Source organism: Mustelus asterias, chromosome 8, assembly GCF_964213995.1.
Source record: "Mustelus asterias chromosome 8, sMusAst1.hap1.1, whole genome shotgun sequence".
Taxonomy (NCBI): domain Eukaryota; kingdom Metazoa; phylum Chordata; class Chondrichthyes; order Carcharhiniformes; family Triakidae; genus Mustelus; species Mustelus asterias.
The window spans coordinates 7,713,337-7,737,537 of NC_135808.1; the positions used below are offsets into that span (position 1 = coordinate 7,713,337).

The 24,201-nt window shown below is 44.4% G+C and overlaps 1 protein-coding gene across 1 annotated transcript in view; it reads left to right on the forward strand.

Annotated features, from left to right (window-relative positions):
• The window catches only part of prrc2a (proline-rich coiled-coil 2A), a 129,494-nt gene that overhangs the window by 42,850 nt on the left and 62,443 nt on the right, over positions 1 to 24,201 (forward strand). The window contains exons 4-9 of the mRNA XM_078219083.1: positions 11,939 to 12,053; positions 14,354 to 14,426; positions 16,586 to 16,729; positions 18,710 to 18,948; positions 20,672 to 20,757; positions 23,208 to 23,347. Of these exons, the coding sequence (XP_078075209.1) occupies positions 11,939 to 12,053; positions 14,354 to 14,426; positions 16,586 to 16,729; positions 18,710 to 18,948; positions 20,672 to 20,757; positions 23,208 to 23,347 (797 nt within the window). The remainder of the gene's footprint in view (positions 1 to 11,938; positions 12,054 to 14,353; positions 14,427 to 16,585; positions 16,730 to 18,709; positions 18,949 to 20,671; positions 20,758 to 23,207; positions 23,348 to 24,201) is intronic.

Genomic DNA, 24,201 nt, shown 5'->3' on the forward strand with positions numbered 1-24,201 from the left:
AAAAGCTCAGAATATGGAGGGTCAAGAGTTTTCAGCACAGAAAGAGGCCCTTTGGTCCATCGTGCCTGTGTTGGCCATCGAGCAGCTATCTAATCTAATCCATAGTCTTGAATGCTATGGTGTTTCAAGTACTCATCTGAATGCTTCCTAAATCTTAGTGTTCCCGCCTCCAACATCCATTCGGGCAGAGAGTTCCATATTCCCACTGTCCACTTTAAGTCTTCTGCCCGTTGCCTTAAATCTATGCCCTTTGGTTGACCCCTCTACCAAGGGGAAGGTTTCTTCCTATTTATCTCCCTCATAATTTTATATACCTCAATCAGGTCTCCCACACAACCTTCTCTGCTCGAAGGAAAACAACCTTATTATAGCTAGCCTCTCTTCATAACTGAAACATTCCAGTTATGAAGAGGGCATTCCAGATGTTGTCTTGGGCAACATCAGCCACTTGAGACAAATTTCTGTATGTCAGCATGGATCGGCAAGTATCAGTTCACATTTCTTTTTCACTGCCCTGGAATTCTAGTAGGGATTTGTGGATGAAATGGTGATGTGGCCGTTTGCTCTTTGTAGCTCTTTTAAATTTTGTTCAGGCCATGATGAGTTTTGATCTCTAATTTTCTTGGTGGCAAGTGTCTGTTGTCTTCAGACGGGAGAAGCACATTTGCAAACAAAATTCACCGGCTGGTGTTCAAAACAATTGTGCACTAACGTGGCAAACTATTTTGGTCACCTGCGTTTTTGTTGCCTTGAGGACTTACGACATTGTAGTTTGAGTACTTTGTGAACAGCAAATCCTGCCAGCATATTGAGATTTGTTGCTGAATGCTGCATTGTGCCAAAACAAAGGCCCTGCCTTTTATGCCGTTGCCATCTCTATTCTCTGGTCTGGCACACTAGCCAACAGTGCAATAGAAAGATTTTCTTTAAATAAATTTGTAACTCTGTTTAAGATTCAGTATATCTGTTACAGCTGGAATTGAATTCCACTGATTATGCCTGATTGATGCATATGCCAGACTGATGTAATGGATTTTCACAAGGCCTTTGATGAGGTGCCCCATAATAGACCAATGAATAAGGTTAGAGCATGTGGAATCAGGGAGGTTGCAGTGGGTAGCATCCCTGTCACTTCCAGAAGCTCTGGGTTAGGGTCCCACCCCAGGAGTTGATGGCCAAAGAAGGTGCATTCATAAAGTGGCTAGCTTGAGTAAATACCTGCAAAATCCTTCTACCACACATTGGCAGGCAGTAAGAGCGGGAGAGACTCCTGGTCAGCCATACTTGATGTGGAGTGGCACCCCTCAAGCCATAAGCCTCTGATGACAGGCTAACTATCTATTCCAGGAAGAAAATCGCTAAGGGAACAGATTAAATTCTGTCTTGTGCGCCACTAGGTGTGGGAAGTTAAACATCAACAACCAATGGAGTGTCAGGGGACAAGTGGCAGCATGGATTGATAGTTGGTGGGCATAAAGAGTAGTTATTTAGAATGGCTGGAAAGTAGTGTTCCACAAGGATCAGTGCTGTTAACAATTTCTATTAATGGTTTGGATCTTAGAAATTATATTTTTGATTCCAAGTTCGCAAATGATACCAAACTGGGAGGGCTAGTCAATGAGGATGACTGCAACACATTACAGGAGGACATGAATAAACTTGCAGAGTGATCAAATAGTTGGCAAATTAAACTGACAGATAAACAAGGTTGTGTTTTGATAGGAAGCATAAGAGGTCACTTCTTGCTTGGAAGGTGCAAGCCTAGATTGGGTAGAGGACCAAAGAAATCTCAGTATAAATACACCAACCACTAAATGTTGCACCGCCAGTTAACAAGGCCATTTTAAAAAACCCAACCTAAACACTGGGCTTCATTTCTAGAGTAATAAAATTGTAAAGTGGAGAACTAAGCAATGTTGAACCATTAATGATCTCTTATCCAACTTCTGTTCCATTATGCATAATTTCAATTGGGCTAAGTGACCTGACGTTTTTGGAGCATTTTGTTTGTATTTGGTGAAATGGGAGGCGATGGCCTAGTGCTATTATCACTACATCATTAATCCAGAAACTCGGCTAATGTTCTAGGGACCAGGTTCGAATCCTGCCACGGCAGGTCAAATTTGAATACAATTTTTTTTTAAAATTAAGAATCTGCTGTTGACCATGAAACCATTTGTTGATTGTCAGAACAATCCTTCTGGTTCATTAACGTCCTTGTGGGAAGGGAATCTGCCTTCCTTACCCGGTCTGGCCTACATGCACCTCCGGAGTTACAGCAATGTGGTTGACTCAACTGTCCTCGGGCAACTAGGGCACTAAATGCTGGCCAGCCAGTGACTCCCCCATGTCTCACAAATGAATTTAAAGTGGGCGGATATCACCTTGCTTGTATCCTGTGCTGAATATTCATTAGCTTTTCACTTGGGACTACGTGTGTTTTTATTTTTCTGTAAGCCCCATAATACATAGGTTGTTAGTTCACGGCTGATTTGTGCAGCTCAGTTTATTACTGCAGTATCCATAACAATGGCTGTGGGGTTATAAATGCTGGCGCGAGCTGATATGGATGTAAAACAGTAACTATGCATGCAATCCTCTCGAGCTACAATGAGTGACACAGTGGTTAGCACTGCTGTCTCTCCGCACCAGGGACCTGGGATGGATTCCAGCCTTGGGTGACTGTCTGTATGGAGTTTGCACATTCTCCCCATGTCTGCGTGGGTTTCCTCCCACAGTCCCAAGATGTGTCGGTTAGGTGGATTAAATGTGCAAATGTGTGCAGTTATGGGGATAGGGCAGGGAGAGAGCTTCGGTAAGAACTCTGTTAGTGTATCAGCCAGAGTTGGTGCAAACTCGATGGACCAAAGGCCTCCTGCACTGTAGGGACTCTGATATTTCAGTGGCTGATGTCTTCTCTGTACATTACCATCATGATTTTCCAATGTGGTAGCATGACTGAATTCAGTCATTTCGTTGGATTGATTGAATCGGAAGAAAGATGTTGATTTTACATTTTAAATGTTTTCACTACCAACTGTACTTGTATTCGCAGTTTTTAAAATTTTGTTTTAACAATAATATGGTGGTTACTGGCCTTATTCACTTGCTCCTCCCTCCTTTTGAAATTGAGTCTCTACAAAATAAACACTTTTTTTCCCCCAAGGCCTCCATCTCCCCTGAGTAGTATGTGCCTAAAACAAGACTTTTAAGCCCCAAACTTGGCATTGCCTTGTTACTGATAAACTAGCTTCTCAGTAATTATGATAGAAGGTATCCAGTCCATTGACTCCATAACAGCTCATGGTAGAGCAATCTGATCAGTTCCATCTCCCTCACTCCACCCTGTAGCCATACAACTTTATTTCCCTCCAGTGCCCATCCAATTTCCTTTTGAAATCATAGATCTTTCTGCTTGTCCAGGGAGTAGGCCCAGGAGCAGCCTGGGGAAGGTTTTTTTTGGAGGGTTTAAAAGCAGGCCGCACTTTTGAGTGGGCAGCGTCTGGAGCGGGCAGCGGAGTGAGCAGGGAGCAGAGTGTGAGCTGTAAGGGCTTTGGCTCACAGGGCTTCGGCGAAGGCGCGGAAGGTTGTTTGTTTTTCTTCTGTTACACCCCCTTTTTTTGTTTTACCTCCCAAAAACTAAAAAGGACATGGCTGGTATGAGTGGGAGGCCAGTATACTGCATTCGGTGTGGGATGTGGGAGTTCCTGGAGACAACTTGCCTCCCGGAAGTCCATATCTGTGCCAGATGTGTGGAACTGCGACTCCTGAAGGATCGTGTAAGGGAGCTGGAGCTGAGGCTCGATGAACTCAGTTTAGTTAGGGAAAATGAGAGATTAATAGATAAAAGTTATAGTCAGGTAGTGACACCAGGGTCTCAGAAGGAAGACACGTAGGTCACAGTTAGATGGGGTAATAGTCAGAAGGGTGATGTGCCAGAAAGTACCCCAGTGGCAGTCTCCCATAAAAGAAAGGGATGGGCAACAGATGGGAGAAGGGAAGGGAGTGAGCAGTCTGTGGAGGGATCCCCTGTGGTTGTCCCCCTCCAAAATAGGTATATTGTTTTGGATTCTGTGGAGGGGGATGACCCTCCAGGGGTAAGCCACGTGGACCAGATCGCCTCCACGGAGACCGGCTCAGGGGTCCGGAAGGGAAAGAAGGGGTTTAGGAGTGTGATAGTTGTGGGGGACGCAATGGTTAGAGGCACGGACAGGCGGTTCTGTGGGAGTGAATGAGAATCCAGGATGGTAGTCTGCCTCCCTGGTGCCGGGGTACTGGATGTCTCCGAGAGGGTAGGAAGCATATTTAAAAAGGAAGGTAGTCAAACGGATGTGATTATACACATTGGTGAAAATGATGTAGGTAGGAAGAGCAGGGGGGTCATACGAGAGAAATTCAGGGAGTTGGGTGCGAGGCTAAAAAGTAAGGCCTCCAGGGTAGCAATCTCTGGACTGCTCCCGGTGTCTAGTGCAAGTGAGGCTCGGAACAGGGAGATTCTACAGTTGAACGCGTGACTAAAGGACTGGTGCAAGAGGGAGGGTTTTAAATTCATCGATAACTGGGAAATCTTCAAGTCAGGATGGCAACTGTACAGAAAGGATGGGTTACACATTAACTGGAAGGGAGCAAATATCCTGGCTGGGAGTTTTGCGAGAGTGTTTTGGCAGGATTTAAACTAGTGTGGCAGGGGGGTGGGGAACAAAACAGTAGGTCAGTAAATACTGAGGCTGGGGTTGAGCTGGGGGCCAGGGCAAGGCGAGCTAAGAAGAGGTGCACTCTGGAGGAGGAGGACCTGAGTGGGCCTGGAGGTCTGGAGTGCATCTGCTTCAATGCGAGGAGCGTAACGGGTAAAACAGACGAACTTAGGGCCTTAATGCTTATGCGGAATTTGGATGTGGTTGCGGTGACGGAAACTTGGTTAAAAGAAGGACAGGACTGGCAGCTGAATATTCCGGGGTATAAGTGTTTTAGGCGAGACAGAGGAGGGGCTAAAAAAGGTGGGGGAGTAGCGATATTAGTTAAGGAGCATATTACCGCGGTGCAGAGGGTAGACAACTTGGAGGGGTCATGTACTGAGTCGCTGTGGGTGGAACTCAGAAACAGGAAGGGTGCAGTCACTATGCTGGGGGTGTACTACAGACCACCCAACAGCCCACGGGAAGTGGAGGAAAGGATATGTCAGGAGATTCTGGATAGGTGCAGAAAAAATAGGGTTGTTGTAGTGGGGGACTTTAATTTCCCTGGCACAGACTGGAAAGTGCTTAGAGCTGGGGGTCCGGACGGGGAGGAATTTGTAAAATGCGTACTGGAAGGTTCTTTGGAACAGTATGTAGATAGCCCGACTAGAGAGGGGGCTATACTGGACCTAGTTCTGGGAAATGAGCCCGGTCAGGTCGTCAAAGTTTCGGTAGGGGAACATGTGGCAAATGGTGACCACAACTCTGTTAACTTTAGGATAGTAATGGACAAGGATGAGTGCTGTCCTACGGGCAGGGTGCTAAATTGGGGGAAGGCTGACTATAGCCGGATTAGGCAGGAATTGGTGGATGTTGATTGGGAGAGGATGTTCGAGGGTAAGTCCGCGTCTGGCATGTGGGAGTCTTTTAAGGAACTATTGATAAGGCTGCAGTATAGGCATGTGCCTGTAAAAAGGAAAGATAGGAAAGGTAGGATTCGAGAGCCGTGGATAACCAGGGAAATTGAGGATCAGATTAAAATGAAAAGGGAGGCGTACATTAAGTCCAGGCAACTGAAAACAGATGGAGCTCTGGAGGAATACAGAGAGAGTAGGAAAGAACTCAAACGGGGAGTTAGAAGGGCAAAAAGAGGTCACGAGATGTTCTTGGCAGGCAGGATTAAGGAGAATCCTAAGGCATTCTATTCATACGTTAGGAACAAAAGAGTTGTCAGGGAGAAAATCGGACCTCTCGGGGACAAAGGAGGGGAATTATGCTTAGAACCCAAGGGAATAGGGGAGATCCTAAATGAATACTTTGCATCGGTATTCACGAAGGAGAGGGGCGTGTTAACCGGGAGTGTCTCGGAGGGAGGTGTTGACCCGTTAGAGAAAATCTCCATTACAAGAGAGGAAGTGTTAGGTTTTTTAGGAAACATTAAAACTGACAAAGCCCCAGGGCCTGATGGCATCTATCCTCAACTGCTCAGGGAGACGAGAGATGAAATTGCTGGGCCTCTGACGGAAATCTTTGTCGCTTCTTTGGACACGGGTGAGGTCCCTGAGGATTGGAGGATAGCGAATGTGGTCCCGTTGTTTAAGAAGGGTTACGGGGATAACCCAGGAAACTATAGGCCGGTGAGCTTGACGTCCGTGGTAGGGAAGTTGTTGGAGAGGATTCTTAGAGACAGGATGTATGTGCATTTAGAACGGAACAATCTCATTAGTGACAGACAGCATGGTTTTGTAAGAGGGAGGTCGTGCCTTACAAATTTGGTGGAGTTTTTTGAGGAAGTGACAAAAACGGTTGATGAAGGAAGGGCCGTGGATGTCGTCTATATGGATTTCAGTAAGGCATTTGACAAAGTCACACATGGCAGGTTGGTTAAGAAGGTTAAGGCTCATGGGATACAAGGAGAAGTGGCTAGATGGGTGGAGAACTGGCTTGGCCATAGGAGACAGAGGGTAGTGGTCGAAGGGTCTTTTTCCGGCTGGAGGTCTGTGACCAGTGGTGTTCCGCAGGACCTCTGCTATTTGTGATATATATAAATGATTTGGAAGAAGGTGTAACTGGTGTAATCAGCAAGTTTGCGGATGACACGAAGATGGCTGGACTTGAGGATAGTGAAGAGCATTGTTGGGCAATACAACAGGATATAGATAGGCTGGAAAATTGGGCGGAGAGGTGGCAGATGGAGTTTAATCCGGATAAATGCGAAGTGATGCATTTTGGAAGAAATAATGTAGGGAGGAGTTATACAATAAATGGCAGAGTCATCAGGAGTAGAGAAACACAGAGGGACCTAGGTGTGCAAGTCCACAAATCCTTGAAGGTGGCAACACAGGTGGAGAAGGTGGTGAAGAAGGCATATGGTATGCTTGCCTTTATAGGACGGGGTATAGAGTATAAAAGCTGGAGTCTGATGATGCAGCTGTATAGAACACTGGTTAGGCCACATTTGGAGTACTGCGTCCAGTTCTGGTCGCCGCACTACCAGAAGGACGTGGAGGCGTTGGAGAGAGTGCAGAGAAGGTTTACTAGGATGTTGCCTGGTATGGAGGGTCTTAGCTATGAGGAGAGATTGGGTAAACTGGGGTTGTTCTCCCTGGAAAGACGGAGAATGAGGGGAGGTCTAATAGAGGTGTACAAGATTATGAAGGGTATAGATAGGGTGAACAGTGGGAAGCTTTTTCCCAGGTCGGAGGTGACGATCACGAGGGGTCACGGGCTCAAGCTGAGAGGGGCGAAGTATAACTCAGATATCAGAGGGACGTTTTTTACACAGAGGGTGGTGGGGGCCTGGAATGCGCTGCCAAGTTGGGTGGTGGAGGCAGGCACGCTGACATCGTTTAAGACTTACCTGGATAGTCACATGAGCAGCCTGGGAATGGAGGGATACAAACGATTGGTCTAGTTGGACCAAGGAGCGGCACAGGCTTGGAGGGCCGAAGGGCCTGTTTCCTGTGCTGTACTGTTCTTTGTTCTTTGTTTTGCTTCCATTGGCAGCATGTTCTATGACATTGCCACTTTCTGCATTTAAAAAAGAAAAAGTTCTTCCTTGCATTTACACATGTTTTGCCCCCAAAAATTAAATCTATTGCCCTTAGCCAGAATCCCATCAGCTCCAATGCCTTCCATGGTGGTGATACTGACATCGGATGATATAGGGACAGGAAACTGTTCAACCAGAGATGACTCCAGGCGAAGACCAAGGTCTCCAAGAACATAGTTTGCAATTTCCTGTTTGCCAGTGACTATACCAGCTGCTGGTTCAGAGCTTGGCATGTAGTGTAGCATGGACTTGTTCTCCAATGCATGCATGCAACAACTTCAGTCTTGTGATCAGTGCAGACAAAACTGAAGTGATGTACCAGCCTGCTTCAGAAAAACTCTATCCCAAGCCCCAAGGGTTTTAGTCTGTGACCAGAACCTGTCAGCAGTGAATAAGGTCATGCATCTCGCATACTCTCCAACTGCCTGTATTGACAATGAGACACGTGCAAGAATTACGAAAGCAAGTGTAGCTTTTGACCCACTTCAAACATCAATCTAAGAATGATGTGAAGCAAGTCTATAGAGCAGTAGTCCTGCCCACTCTGCTTTACGCATGCGTGAAATAGCTGGTACACAGACCAAGAAGTTCTACCACTTTGACTTGAGCTGCCTTCTGAAGATCAGATGACAGGACAATATACCATGACCTGGCATGCCAAGCATCCACACTATATTAAAGTTTATTTCATTATTGCCTCAAATTGCAACTGAGTTGCACTGGTCATGTAGCCAGAATGCATGACACTCTTGTATGAAGCAAATCTTCTATGAAGAGCTTGAATCTGAAGTGTGCCAGTCAAAGGAAACACTACAAGGGTGTTGTAAAGACTTCGCTTGGACTGAATTTTGATATCGGCTTTCAGTCCTGGGGAAAACTTGCTCAAGATTGTTGAACCTGGTGCAACCAAATTTTTTTTTTAAATGTGCAGCCTCCTTTGAAAGCAAGCACATATCTCAGAGAAAATGTAAGCAGGTGAAAGTCCAGGCCAGCAACTCCTCCAGAACTCTCTTTCTGCCGTATCCTGTCCACTTTGCAGCAGAACTTTCCGGATGCAGATCAGCCTTGGCAGTGTTACTACTGGCCAGGAAGGTCCCAGAATGGAATCCTGGTTTAGAAAACTAAAGTTTTACTTGGAAAACGTGGAGGAACAGGAACAGTGACAAGACTGCCAATTAGTTACTTTACTAGAAAAAAAACATGTATTAAACATGAAAAGTTTGGTTATAATACTCCTTCATTCCCCCTTCACAAATGGCAAGGATAACACTCCACTCTGAATCCAAATGGCAGGTGCCACTCAATCAATCTTTCATGGGTATCTCCATTGGGCGGCACGGTAGCACAGTGGTTAGCACTGCTGCTTCACAGCTCCAGGGACCTGGGTTCGATTCCCGGCTTGGGTCACTGTCTGTGTGGAGTTTGCACATTCTCCTCGTGTCTGTGTGGGTTTCCTCCGGGTGCTCCGGTTTCCTCCCACAGTCCAAAGATGTGTGGGCTAGGTTGATTGGCCATGCTAAAAATTGCCCTTAGTGTCCTGAGATGCATAGGTTAGAGGGATTAGTTTGGTAAATATGTAGGGATATGGGAGTAGGGCCTGGGTGGGATTGTGGTCGGTGCAGACTCGATGGGCCGAATGGCCTCCTTCTGCACTGTAGGGTTTCTATGATTTCTATGATGATTCCTCAAATTACTCCACTCTAAAAAGATATGCTTTAAAATAGCCTCTCAAGCAATGCTTTCCAGCAAGAATCCACCTTCAAGATTTCCAACTATCTTTTCAAACAAAGTTTTCTCTCCACTGTTTTAACAAGGATCCACCTCCCAAGTTTTCCGGATTCTTTTGTCTTGAATACTTTCGCACAAACTCTCAGATCCAGCCACCAATTGCTCCACAACTTTTTTAACGAATGTCTCACGGACTGCAGTAAGATATCTCAAACCTTAGGACCACTTCAGATATCTCTTCTGGTTTCTCACTAGCCAACTCCTTCTCAGCTCTGTCTGTCTTCACCTGAACTTTGTTCTAATTCCAGTTCCTCATTGCCCCTTTAACTTCAGACTTCCTAGAAACATCTTTCTTTAGTTTTCTTAACTAGCTGTTCTTTAAGTTTCTGGCACTAGCCGCCTTTTCCCTTTTGCTCCATGGTGTGGCTTTTCTTCTAGCAAAGCTTGAGATGTTCCCCCTCCATCTGCAAAGCTTCTACTCCTCTGGCTTCCAGTTTAAAAACTAAAACTTTTTTTCTTTTATTGAACAGAACTTAAAGATAATTAAATCATTACAGAAGCAGAGCGAATGGCTGCTAAGCCAGTCCCTGTACTGGACGGGATCTCAAACAAACTGAACACAGTTCCCAACTATGTTAATTCTTATCTCGTTATTGTCATTGTCCTTGCAGCCTGTCTCTGTCTCAAATAGATTTTGCAGCTGTTATTATCAAAACTTGTTTTGCTTGCTGTGTACTTTGCAGGAATGCGGTCAGTTTTCAGATAACCCAGCATGCCTTCTGAGTTTAAAATGTAGTCAATTTAGCTTTAAAAGTTAGCAGTGTTAGTTAACCCCTACAGCCTAGCGCTTAAATGTAATTCCATAGGCAGAAATATCTTAAAATGAAGTCTTTGCAATTACATTTAAATGTGTCAACTGAAGCAAACGGAGCTAAGCATACATCGGATCTCAAAACTCCAGTGGAAAAAATCCTTTAAAGATCATCAATTGCCTGTTACTGTTTTTTCCTGTCAGTCTATGGTTCCATTTTATTCTGACTAGATCCCTTTTTATCCCATTGAAGTTATTTCTCTCTCAATTTAAATGTTCTACTTTGGATATTTTTTCTTCCAAATTACTAATCTAAGTATTCCCTCACATCCACTTGGCCCACCTAATTCCCCAGCACCAAATTCAGCATTGCCTCCTTCCTCGTTGGCCCAAAAACATATTAGTCAAGAAGGTCCTGCTGAGTATATTTAATAAATTCCACTTCCCCTGCCCGAATATCAATTCGGGCAATGTTCAAGCCCCCGATTTCACTATTCTGTACATCTTGTGCATCTGTGATTTCCCTGCAGATTTGCTCCTCTGTCTCATTATTTGACGGTTCATGGAATAGCCCCAGTAGCATGATCATACCTTTCTTACTTGTCACCGGGAACAGTATGAATTTTGTCAAGGCATTCTCTTTCCAACACTACAGTGACACCTGTTCTTGGTGAACTTTTCATATACTTGAATTATAAGCATCTAATTCTTACCTTTTTTGAGCTATATTTTTATTCCTGCTATTGAATCGTATTCCAGTAAGACTGTGCTTGTAGTTCGCTTTGCTTTTTACATATTTTAAACCTGTATTTGTATTCTTAGTTCTAATGATGCTACTTCTTTTGCTAGCACTATCCAATGCTCACTTTCTTACCTCCTCCTTCAGTATGCTGGTACCCACTAATTTGGGTTACCAACCACACTTGTGAGCTGCCCTGCAAGGACATTGGCCCCAGTCCTGTTGAGGTGCCACCAGTCCCTTTTTTGAATGTGCCTCCTGCCCCAGAATTGATCCCAATGTCCTAAGAATCTGAAACCCTCCCTCCCTGCACCATGCCTGTCACCATACGTTGATGCTCCCTCTCTTTCCCGTCTCGCCAGACCCCACACTGGGACTAATCTGGAGTTTGCTCCCTTGGAGATCCCACTTTTTTAACTTCCTCCCTGGCTTCTGAAAACCTGACTGTAGGACCCCCTCGATGCCTGCTGTCTCGGTCATTGATACCAATGTGTAGCACAGCTTCTGGCTCACTTCCTTTCTCCCTGCAGAATATTCCACCCCCCCCCCCTCTGTGATATCCTTTGCCCTAACACCCGAGAGGCAGCACGCTGTGCAGGACTCTCAATGAGGGTTGCAGAAATGTCTGTCTGCCCCCTTCTTAACTATGGAATCTCCTCTAACGAGTGCCTTTCTACTCTTTTTATGTTCCCTCCTGTGCAGTTCCTTGCCCATTGGTGCCATGGTCTGGATTGCAGTGTCCAGTGCTGAGTACTGATTTGAGTGGCATCTTTTCTCATGCTTGGTAACTATACTATAGTCCTTGGATATTCTCCTTTTTATTTAATAGTGCATTTTCTTTTTCTCCCTCCAGTATAATTTTGCGTGATTAAAGTTTGTGGTGGGTAAAGACTTGTGTTCAGCATTTCAAGTTTGTCGTCCTCCTCTTTCAGTACCGATGCATCAACAACTCAGCAGCCGGAATCGCAGCTGCCGCCGGCTTCACAGACGTCTGGCTCCAGTCAGCCGAAACGTCCAGCAACAGCAGTGGTAGCAGCTCCACAGGAGGTAGGCAATTTTCGTCTGTGAGTTATCTAGCATTGGTTCATGGCTGGTGTTGAGATGTTTAAAATTAATTTTATTAGTCACAAGTAGGCTTACATTAATACTGCAATGAAGTTACTGTGAAAATCCCCTGGCCGCCACACTCCGGCACCTGTTCGGGTACGGCTGAGGAAGAATTTGGCATGACCAATGCACCGAACCTAACTCGCACCATGTGCCAACATTGTTTCTGTTTAATGAAATATAGGTGGTCGTTTGCCCACACCCTTCCAAAAAAAAAGAGGTTTGCTGGGTTTGTGGATCAGGGATTGGGAGTTGAAACCTTGAACAGGATTTGAGCCCAGCGTAGGCTGACCTACAGGTGTGTGATTTGGATCATGTAGGAGGAGGCGGTATCCTCTGGATGAGCTGTTGAATTGAGTTTTTTTTCTGCATCTTCGAGTGTTTGGATAGATATTTGACATCTGTAGCAAAAAAACATATTTTTCTTGCCAATCTTTGGCATTGGGAGCAAATGAGATGCATCCCAGGTGACTGAGGGAATTGAGAATGGAAATTGCAGAGGCGCTGGCCACAATCTTCCAGTCTTTTGGATATTGGGAGTGATGTCAAAGAACTGGTGAATATTGTTCAAAATAGAGGGGGGTTAAGAAAGGTCCATCAGCCAGTCCATTTAACCTCTATGGTAGGGTAAGGACAAAATTAATAGTTGCTTGGGGGGGGAAATGTGGGGTTAATTAAGGCAGCATGGACTTGCTATGGGCAAATTGTGTTTGGCTAACTTGCCAGGGCTTTTTGATGAGGTCACAGAGGGTTGATGAAGGTACTGCTCTTAATGTTATACACATTGACTTTGAAACCATGTTTGACGGTACTGCACCCCGGACTTGTAAGCAAAGTTAAAGCTTGTAGAATAAAAATTTCAGTAGCAATGTGGATGTGAAATTGGCTAAGTGGTGTTAAACAGTTGTTTTTGGACTGGGAGAAGGTTTAGAGTAGAATTCCCAGGGATTGGTGTAGGGACCCGTGCTCTTCCTGATGTATAGAAATTACCTAGACCTTGCCGTGCAGGGGGCAATTTCAAAATTTGTGGATGAGATGAAATTTAGATTTTGTTTTAATATATAAACCTGTGAGGAGGCTAGTATACAACTTCAGAAGGGCAGAGACAGGCTGGTGCAACGGGTGGATAAATGGCAGGTGAAATCTGATGCAGAGAAGTGTGAATTGGCCGAGAGACCATACAAAATGAAGTAGCATATAGTTCTGAAGTGGAGCGGGGGCTGAGTGTATGTGTGCATAAATTATTGATGGTGGTAGGACATGTTGTGAAAGTAGATAATAAAGCTTATGGGATCCTGGGCCTTAATAAATGGCAGCATAGTTGTACAAAGGCGAGGAAGATGTATTAAACCCATGCAAATATTGGTCCAGCCTCAACTGGAATATTGCATCCAGTTCTGGCCACTGCAATTCAGGAAGGTGATACCCAGAAAAGAATTCACAAGAATGAAGGTACACACCCCTGGAACCAGTTAGATAGAAAGGTTGGAGAAGCCCGGGCTGTTCTGCGGTTGGGGGGGGGTTGGTTGGATCATTATCTGAAAAGGGGTAGTTTGCAAAGCGATGGGTCAAAGGATACTTTGGAGAGCCAGCACAGATTCAGTGGGCTGAAAGGCCATGTTCTGGGCTGTTTCTGTGACATTTCAATCTTAATAAACAGATTTGAGTCCTTTACCTTGTATGTCTCTTTGAAGCATTGCTGATAATTTTGCATTCTGCCGAGATAGCCAACACTTATTCTTCCCTCCCTCTCTTTTAAATTACACCCTCCTTTGGAGAAAATGCAGAGATTTATAAGAATGATTCCAGAGATGAGACTTTGGAGAGGCTGGGATTCTTTGGAGCAGAGGGGAGATTCAATAGAGAAGCTGTTTCAGCTGGCAAGCGGATCAATAACTTGAGCACTTTTGATGTAATTGTCAAGAGTCAGAAGAGATAAGAATTTGTTTACACACTAATGACCTGGATCTCCCTGGAAGCAGATTCAGTGGAATCCTTCAAAATTGAATTGGATGTATTCTGAGAGGAGTGGGGGCGGGGGGTAAAATCCCCAAACAGACCACAGGCACCTTTGTACGCACCGGCAGCCTGTGAATAAGTAGAAGTAATCAGTTTGTTGACCTAACACAGATCAAAAGTACTTGTGAAATTTTGAATAATAGAATTTTTTAAAAAATGAACCCCAAAAACAAAGTTGTGAAGTAAACGGCCAAGATATTTTCTTCCCTTGTCAATTGCAGGCCACCGCTTCAGCACAAAGCGGAACAAAATCCTGGGCACAGGCGAGCGTTACACATGGTGCGCAAGGAGATGGTGAGTTTAAAATCAACCTGCCAAAAACACTGCTTGTGAGCTGAGTGATTCATCATGGCGATCCTACGAGTCTGCCGTGCATCTATCCAGTGCTAAGCGTTTCAGTTTCCCACTTGGGGTGCTTGTGATTGAGAATTGAAGATTTCATCTGAACCCATTTTTGGAGTCAGATGGCATCGGATTTCGAGCAAGTTCAGAGATAGACTTCAATGGCAACACTGTCTGTGTAACATTGTGCATTATTGAAATACTGTATGGTGCAGGATTCTTTGGCAGTTGCTTCTGTTTCTACCTCTGCCTTGTTTTGTTGATATATTGGCAGGACTTTGCCCATTTATAAATAGGGTTGGACTTTCTGAAGCTTCTCGGTACAATTAACAGATCATGAACTTTTCCGCTTCCACTGAGGGTTGGATTTAAACCAGCTCCCTTTGGTAGATGAAAGGACATTTGTTGAGGTTAGCATTCTAAAACAACGTACGTGCACTGGGACGCTTGGTACTTCCCAGGTCAGGTACAGAATGATGGAAATACAGAGCAAAGCTCTTGTTTCCTGCTTGTGCCATGTATCCTTCGGCCTCGTGAAGTCCGCTTCTGTTGTCCCACTTTACCATTATTCTCTGTTGCTTTGGAGCAAGGTAGAAAACTAGTACTGATATTGTCAGATGGCTATGAACCAAGGCCCGAGGGGTAAACTCTCTGTCTAAGCCACTTTGCTGCCCAATCCAAGAACCAGGATTGTTTAAACCGATGTGTGTTCATTAATATTTCTTTTTGAGTGAGAAATAACCTTGAAATTATCTGATCAGAGATACTATTGTGATGTCAGTCTTGTGACCTGATTGGCTGATTTTATTATAGTGGCTATGTTGCCTGGTGTACAGGTGAGTACTTTTTATTTTAAATACTACTTTCACATTCAAATAAATTATAGTTCCTTCAGACTTGTTCAGAAAGAGTATTGATTTTAGTCAAGTTTGATTCCACTTCGTTACACGTTTATTAAAAAAGCATAATCTTAGATATAATCTGAAGATGGTTTCCACATCTAATATTGAGGTCTGACCCCACCCACACAGAGCCTGCGTGTTCATCATAAAAATGGAGTCCTCTAACTGTAGTTCAGTTCGAAGAAACTTGAATATTAGTTTAAGGTTGGTATTTGGAGCTAGTATTTCCATTTTACTTGTAATGTGTCCCACTCCATTCATTTCTCTCCTCGCTCAGAAGGTTGTGGGTTGAGGCCCTACATCAGGACTTGCAAGGATAATCTAGCTAACAGTATAATGTGCTCGAAGACTCCTATACTTTTCAGGGTGCCATCCTTTGGAAGATGTGCAAACCAAGGTTTTTCATCTTGCTATTCTTGGGTGGTTAAAGGGTCCCCGGCACTGTTTGAAGAGCCAAGAGCTTCTCTGGTGGCACAGGCGATGTTCCTTCTCAACCAAGTATAAAGCAAAAGGCTAATTAATTGCTTGTCTCATTGCTATTAATGGCAAGTTGCTAGCACAGCAAGGCATTCGGATGAGTTATTGGTCATAGAGGAACACACTATCTGACGGTGGCGGAAGCAGATTCGGTCATATTTATCCAATTTCCCTTTGAAAATTAAAGTTTATTTATTAGTCACAAGTAAGGCTTACATTAACACTGCAATGAAGTTCCTGTGAAAATCCCCTTGTCGCCACAGTCCGGCCCCTGTTCGGGTCAATGCATCTAATCATGTCTTTCAGAATGTGGGAGGAAACCAGAGCACCCGGAGGAAACCCACGCAGACACTGGGAGAACGTGCAAACTCCACACAGGCAGTGACCCAAACCGGGAATCGAACCCAGGTCTCTGGTGCTGTGAAGCAGCAGTGCTAACCATTGTGCTGCCTGTAAATATTGGAAGGGAAAAAATTACAGGGGCTCTAGGGAAAGAGCAGGCAAGTGGAAATATTTGGACGTCTCTACTAAAGAAATGGAACAGGCAGGATGAGCCACATAGTTACCTCCTGTGCTGTGTTGTCCTCTGATTCTCTGAAGAAATTGTCGTGCGGGGTGCTTTGACACCTCCTTGCCCTGAAAGGGACTTGAATGTAAATGCTTGTCTGCTGCAATGGCATCTCCACTTGCTATGGGGTGAAATGATGTTTAATGAAGCCTTCTTGTGATCAGGTGGAAAGGGATCAAACCAACAGTCGCCATTCTCTCGCGAGGAATTTCCAACCCTGCAAGCGGCTGGAGATCAGGACAAAGTTGGCCGAGAAAGGGACATTGCAGATCAGTCGTATGGGCCCGGACCAAGCCTCCGCCCTCAAAGTAAGTCTCTTTGCTCCACTGGTTTGCAGTTGCTGTCATTTTTTTTATTTGAGGGGTGGCCAAAGTGGGAGATTCCATGTTACAACTACAGGGTAGCTCCAAATCTTTTTTAAAAGCTAGTTGGTCTTATGGAATCAGTAAAGTTTTCCAAGAATGTGGATCTGTTGTTAAATTACTTATAGTGTACAAGATGGATGTGGTTTGGAAAAGCAACCAAAGCCACACAGGAGTTCTCCAGTTTGTTTAGTAAAAGCAAAGTACTGCGGATGCTGGAAATTTAAGTTTATTTTTTATTACTGACACAAGTAGACTAACATTAACACTGCAATGAAGTTACTATGAAAATTCCCTAGTTGCCACACTGTGGTGCCTGTTTGGGTACACAGAGAATTTAGCATGGCTAATGCACCTCTTTCTGACTGTGGGAGGAAACCGGAGCACCCGGAGGAAACCCATGCAGACTCTGCACAGATAGTGACCCAAGCTGGGTCCCTGGTGCTGTGAGGCAGCAGTGCTAACCACTGTGCCACCATGCTGCCCAAATCTGAAGTAAAAACAGGGTAAACTCAGCAGATGTGGCAGCATCTGCTGAGAGAGAAAAACATGTGAGCCTTCGACAGAACTGGCTCTTAAGTTCCCTATGAGGATTTTTATTTGTGTTTGGGACGTGGGGTATCGTTGGGAAGGCTGCTTTTAGGCCCTATCCCTGTTGCTCTGAAAAAGTGTTGGTGGGCTGCCGCCTTCCTTGAATGTGTGGTTTTCATGTTTTGCAATATTGGGGAGGCAATTTGAAATATTTCACCTTATGACATTATAATAGTGTGCTCTCAGAACTGACCTCTTGTTCACAACCGACATCGTTCATTCTTCAAAAAACCCTCAATATTGGAAGTCTGGAAATGCACATTAAATCAAGACAGCAAATAAAAGTTTTGATGTAGGCATTTCATTGAAACTGAGGTTAGATCTTCCCTGGAAGAATTAAGGTGCCTTTTGCTTTACAGCCGCAGACAATAATTTCAAACATCATTTTTATTTGAACTCTACTTGACAACACCAAGAGGAAGATAAATAAGATTGTCAAGTCATAGCTAGCTTGCACTTATAAAAAGCTGGTCAGGTGGCCACGTAGCCTCTCGGGCTTCAGGGAGTGTTTATCATTCATGGATTTCTTTCAGAAGTGAATCATGACTACTTCAAAAGCAAGAACTCTGATCTTTGGAGTAAGGTGTTATTAGAGAGGCTTGAAATTACTGTTTGTCAAGATGGGTAACAGATGTGGTGTTCTAATTATATGTACAATAGGAGGGATAAGATCAGTGTAAAGTAAGTTCAAATTTCAAACTACTTTCCCTTCTTGAAGTCGGTTTCTTTTATATCTTGTTAAAAAGAGAGATATTGTTACAAACTGTGTGGAAGTTTCTAAAGCCAGGACTTTTGTGTGTTCCGCTCTTGTGCTGCTGTGGTTTGGCAAGCCAGCCTGGAGAGGCCCTGTGATGAAACAAACTGCTTCACAGGACAAACCAGAAGAAAATGGGCAACATGCAGACGCTTGGATGCCTACCACGTGACTAGAAATTGGGTTACTTACCTAACCTCTTGATCTAATTGCCTCTCAGGCTGGGGGTGGAGCTAGCCAGGGTTACCATTCAATATCATGTGGGACTTGGCTTTGCTATACTCCCAAAGGCAGCTCACCTGCTGACTCTAGCTAATGGGTTGGCATGTGAAGTGATAATTTCAGTGCTAGTGCCCCTAAAATCAGGATTCAGCTGGAATTGTTGCTGTGAGGAGAGCAGGGACAAATTATTCATAGAAAAAAAAGCCTTGTATTGGGATTCAATTTAAAGGCGGACTATGTAACCTCTGTAGTTTTGTCTGTTCACTTTGAATCATGCTCTCAAAGTATTGTCTTCCCTAAAATTCTGTACCATTAACTGTTAATGTTTTTAAGTTTAACATTTCTCGTTCCACCCACAGATGTGACCAGCTGGAGGGAGGGTGGTGGGCGGAACTTGGGTGCTCCGGGTGGCTCTTTGATCGAGGGGGAAACCAAAGAGCTAAGCCCAGAAGAAGCAGCAAGCTCTATAGCATCCTCAGCCGACCAGAAGGTGACTGCGAGGATGGCCGAACAACCACCTAGACCAGGGGTCGGTGTGCCACAGCAGGCAGTTCCCCAGCCATACCCTCCACCATTTAGGGGGATGATGCCGGCTTTTGTAAGTAACTGAGACCTGGAAGGGATGAGATTGGGCGGGTGGAAACAGTAGGAAAAGTCAGTTGCAGTCGTTCACATAAAAAAGCTATTTCATATGAACTAACTTGAATGCATTTGAACCAATGAAACTTTAAATTTTTCAATAACTGGGTATGCAAACTTGACTAATCGGTACAAAGAAAAGTACAGCACAGGAGTATGCCCTTCAGCTCTCCAAACCCGTGCTGATCATGATGCCCTAACTAAACTAAAATAAAACCTTCTGCCCTTAACTCAGTCCGTATTTGTCTATTCCCTGCATATTCATGTACCAATCCAGATGCCTCTTAATTGCTAATGTCCCTGCTTTCACCCCCTCCTCTGGCGGTACGTTCCAGAACCTGTAGATTGTAGGAAGGAAGGGCCAAGGAAATGGTAAATTCCATGGTTTAAATGGGAGGGGGTGCCATTGAAACCTGCTGTATCTTTTTAAAATACGTTTTCCTGTTGAAAATACCACAGCGATTACTGAGTTTTTATTGTATGCTGACTGTTGTTTGTGCACTTGAGGGACTGGACTACAGAAACTGCCATGGCAGTGAGCATTCAGCTCCCCAAGTGTTGCATACAAAGAAATGATTGGGCCGATTTGTTAGCATTTTGAACAGTTGATGTACTTTATCACTCGGGGTATTTATCACTCCAGGGACTTGACTGGGTAAATGCTGAGAGTTTGTTTCCTCTTGTGGGAGAGTCTAAGACCAGAGAGAATAATCTCTGATTTAAGGAGTCACCCACTTAAGATAGAAATGAGGAGGAATTCCTTCTAAGGATAGCCATGATGTGGAGATGCCGGTGTTGGACTGGGGTGAGCACAGTAGGAAGTCTCAATACCAGGTTAAAATCCAACAGGTTTATTTGGCATCACCTAATAATAAATTATACCAAATAAACCTGTTGGACTTTAACCTGATGTTGTGAAACTCCTTACTGTTCTAAGGCTCGTGAATCTGTCCAAATTCTTTACCACAAAAGGGCTATAGAGGCTGGGTTGTTGAGTATGTTCAAGGCTGAGATGGGCAGGTTTTTAACTTGCAAGGGAATCGAGGGTTTTGGGGAGGAGGAGGGAAAGTGGAATTGAAGATTGTCATGATCTCATTGAACAGCAGAGCAGACTCAATGGGCCGAATGGCCGCCTTTTAATGCTATGTCTTGTGATCTGTGACCAATCAAAGTGTCAGCACGTTTAAAGGGATATTGAATGGTGTGTCCCAGTTGTCAGGCTTTGGGGGGTTTGAGCTGTCCTGTGTGTTGGCTTGATTCAGTTTGCAATATATGGGCCTCGAGGGCAAAATGCTGTCAATTCGAGCCTTGCTCTTGTAATTGAATATACAGATGCACCAGTGTGTGACTGAGGGAGTGCTGCTTTGTGATGCATGGTGGTTCAGGTGAATACTGAAAGCCTCCAGCATTGTCTTAAAGAGCAGAAGGCTCGGTCGCCAGGATTACATTCCTGCCTCGATCAAAGCCATCAGAAACAAATTAGCTCATACATTGAAATGCAACGCTAACAATTTGAAATGCCTGAGTCATGGCCAAATTATCCAAAAACACATTATTTTCTTTTTAACTCCTGTGAGAATCATGTTTGCCTTTTATCTGACCTGGGTGTCTTCTGAAACAAAAATTGAGCAATAGTTTAACCTCTTCTTGATCCCTGTCTGTCTGTATTTTACTGTTTTCAGATGTATTCCCCATATTGTGGTTTACCATTTCCTACACCTTACGGACCACAGGGACCATACAGATACCCACCACCCGATGCCAGCAAGTAAGTTTTTTTTTCTCATTAAAGGATTGATTGTAGTTGCAGTCATGAGGTAAATTTGACACACGAGAAACCTTGCAATTTTGTTTTTTTACGAACTGGTGTCAGACTGGCTTTGCTAGCACTCATATTGGAGTTTGAAGTTTATAGGTCCAAATTCCAGTCTAGAGATGTTTTGTGCTGAGGTGCTTCATGGAAGCAAAAAAAGACACCCAGCCACAGCAGCACGGTGGCACAGTGGTTAGTACTGCTGCCTCACAGCGTCAGGGATCTGGGTTCAATTCCGGCCTCAGGTCGCTGCCTGTGTGGAGTTTGCACACTCTCCCCGTGTCTGCATGGGTTTTGTCCAGGTGCTCCAGTTTCCTCCCACAGTCCAAAGATGTGCAGGTTAGGATGATTGGCCATGCTAAATTGACCCTAGTGTCAGGGGATTAACAGGGTAAATCTGTGGGGTTATGGGAATAGGGCCTGGGTGGTGCAGACTCAATGGGCCGAATGGCCTCCTTCTGCACTGTAGGGATTCTATGAAATAAGTAACCACATGTTTGGGTATAGGCAGTGTTCCCTCAAATGTCTGTTTGCTGTGTGTGGCCTGCTTGATGCACTGCATTGTCCCTGTAAGATTGTTGTGCACGCTAATGTACAATGAATACAGTTGCACATCCACGCAGCTGACGGGAAGCATTGGTCAGAAGTAATTTTAAGAAGCATCTTAAAAGGGGGAAGAGGACGAGTGGCTTAGAAAAGGAATCCCAGAGCTTGGGGCTCTGAAGGCATGGCCATAATGTTTAAGTTTATTAGTGTCACATGTAGGCTTACATTAACACTGCAATGGAGTTACTGTGACACTGTTGAAGGGTTTTAAGGTTACAGAGATAGGAAGGGACCAGGGCGTAGTGTGATTTGAGCACAAGAATGTGAATTTTTAAATTTGGGCATTGCCAAACTGGGGAGCTAATGTAGATCAGTGAACACGGGTGATGCATGTCCAGGAATTGGTGCACGTTAGGTTACAGGCAACAGAATTTTGGATGAGTTTAAGTTTTAGTTTATTAGTTTACTTAGTTTAAGTAGGCTTACATTAGCACTGCAATGATGTTACTGTGAAAACCCCCTAGCTGCCACACTCCGGTGCCTGTTCGGGTACATTGAGGGAGAATTTAGCACAGCCAATGCATCTAACCAGCACGCCTTTCAGACTGTGGGAGGAAACCCCTGCAGACATGGAGAGAACGTGTAGACTCCGCACAAACGGGGACACAAGCCGGGAATCGAACCCGGGTTCTTGGCGCTGAGAGGCAGCAGTGCTAACCACTATCGCCAATGATGGAACAAATAAAATTGGGTAATGCTGAAGATGCCAGAATTCGGAGCGCAGATATCCTGGTGGACTGTGGGATTGTGTTACATAGATCGGGAGGGGTGACATGATGGCGGAATTTGAAAACAAGAATGGGAATTTTAAGTCTGAAGTGATGCTGAACCAGAAATCTATGTAAATCACCAAACACTGGGGTGATGGGTGAAGGGGGCTTGTTGTGAGTTTAGACACCGGCTGTTGAGCTTTACATGGCCATCAGTGCAGCTCTGAGGCAGTCCTGCACCCTCTGAATGGTTAGATGCTAAACCAAGGCACTGCTTCAGCAGTTAGTTTTAAAAGACCCCATCTCCATATACAATGGAAGCAGAGGAGTTCTGGTGTCTATGTCCAAGTTATCCTGCAGCCATAACCAAAAAAAAGCTTTTCTCATTGTTTGTACGATCTCACTATGCCTTGGGTCTTAATGTATCCTTCAAAAGGTAATTAATTGGTTCTTAATATCCTGAAAGAACCCTTTATAAGTTCTATCTTTACGGGCTTGCCTCTGGCAGCTTTTAGATTGCCATATTGTTTTATAACCTGTAATGGGCTTTGGCGAGTGGGCCTTGCAAAGTTGTTGGTGCAGAGAGCTGGCAAAGGCACAACTGGCTGAATGACCTCCTGTGCTGTAACTCTTTGGTGGTTCTGTGCAGCCTCTTTAACAGAGGAAAATGTTCACAGAAGTATTATCAAACCAAGTTTCACGCCTAAGCAAACACAGGTGAATGAAAGCTTGGTTAAAGAGTTAGGATAAAAGGGAGTACCCAAAAGAAAAGGAGAAGTCTGGGAGGGGGAGAATTCCAGATCTTGTGATCTAAGCGGCTGCACGCACAATGGCCAATTGAACTGGGGGGAAAAATCACTGGAGTGAGATGCTGGCAAATGACAAGTTTGTGATTCTTGGGTTCCGTATCAGTGTCATGCAACAATTAAAAATGAGGGGAGAGAACTGGAAACCGAAATTCCTGTCCAGAGAGAATCATGAAATGCATCCGTCTTGAATTTGAACCAAATTAATACTTATCTGGTGATTTTACTTTGCCTGTTTACCTGCGCATAAAATAACAGACACCTCGCCTGCATTTCTGCATAGGTTTCCTCGTGTTCCAGGACCTCGACTTCCTCAACATCCAACACGGATGCCCGAAGCAGTGAAAAGACCCTCCATCCTCAAACAGGACGACTTGAAAGAGTTTGATGAGCTTGAAAACGAGACTGATGATGGATGGGCCGGTAAATCTCTAGGGGCTGGGAGAAAAATTCCCCCCGTGGCAACCTTCATTTTAATTCTTCAGCAAATCTGTAGGAATTTCTGTCTCCCTCTGCCCACTTTAAACTTCAAGCACAGGGGTCATGGCTCTGAAACAGACAGTGGCATAGTTTCATTGTTGCAAGACCCATTATTATTGTAACGTTAACCACTAAAGTCCTTCAATTACAATTTTAATTTTAAAAAATGAACCATTTTAACCATTCATTCTGTAGGCTCACTTGTCCCACTCTTTCCTTCCCCCTCATTCTCTGTTCTGTCTTTTAAAAAATTAAGTAAAATATTTTTTCTGGGAGCTAGTTAATTTCTTCCTTCTTCCCATTGGCTTTAAGGATGGGATCTGCATCTTTATTAGTCAACAGCTATCCTTTTAGTGACTGGGTCTGTTTTCAAATGTAATCTTATGATCGAGACTGAGCTGGTTGCTCACTTGCTATGTGCAACAAATGCAAAACTGACCGAGCCAAAAGTAGGCAAGTTGGTAACTCCTGAAGCCTATCAGCAGTGGTGCTGGATAGAGTAAGTGCCACAATATGGCCTGTTGTAATTATAGCTCTGTTCCATCAATTTCACTGCACTGTGGTGTCTGCAGAATTTGTCCTGGGCTGGCAACAGTTGATGGATGACTTGAGGCAGAGTGGTGAAATATTTGTAGTGAAATTGTAAACCCGGGAACTAGGGAAAAAACCTCTTATGATTACACTTGTAATGACTGAGGAAGCCCGACAGGAAAGGAGCGTAGTTTATTACACAACACAAAGTAAAGCCACTACCATGGTGTGTGCACACTAAGAGGGATACGTACTTGACAAGTGCC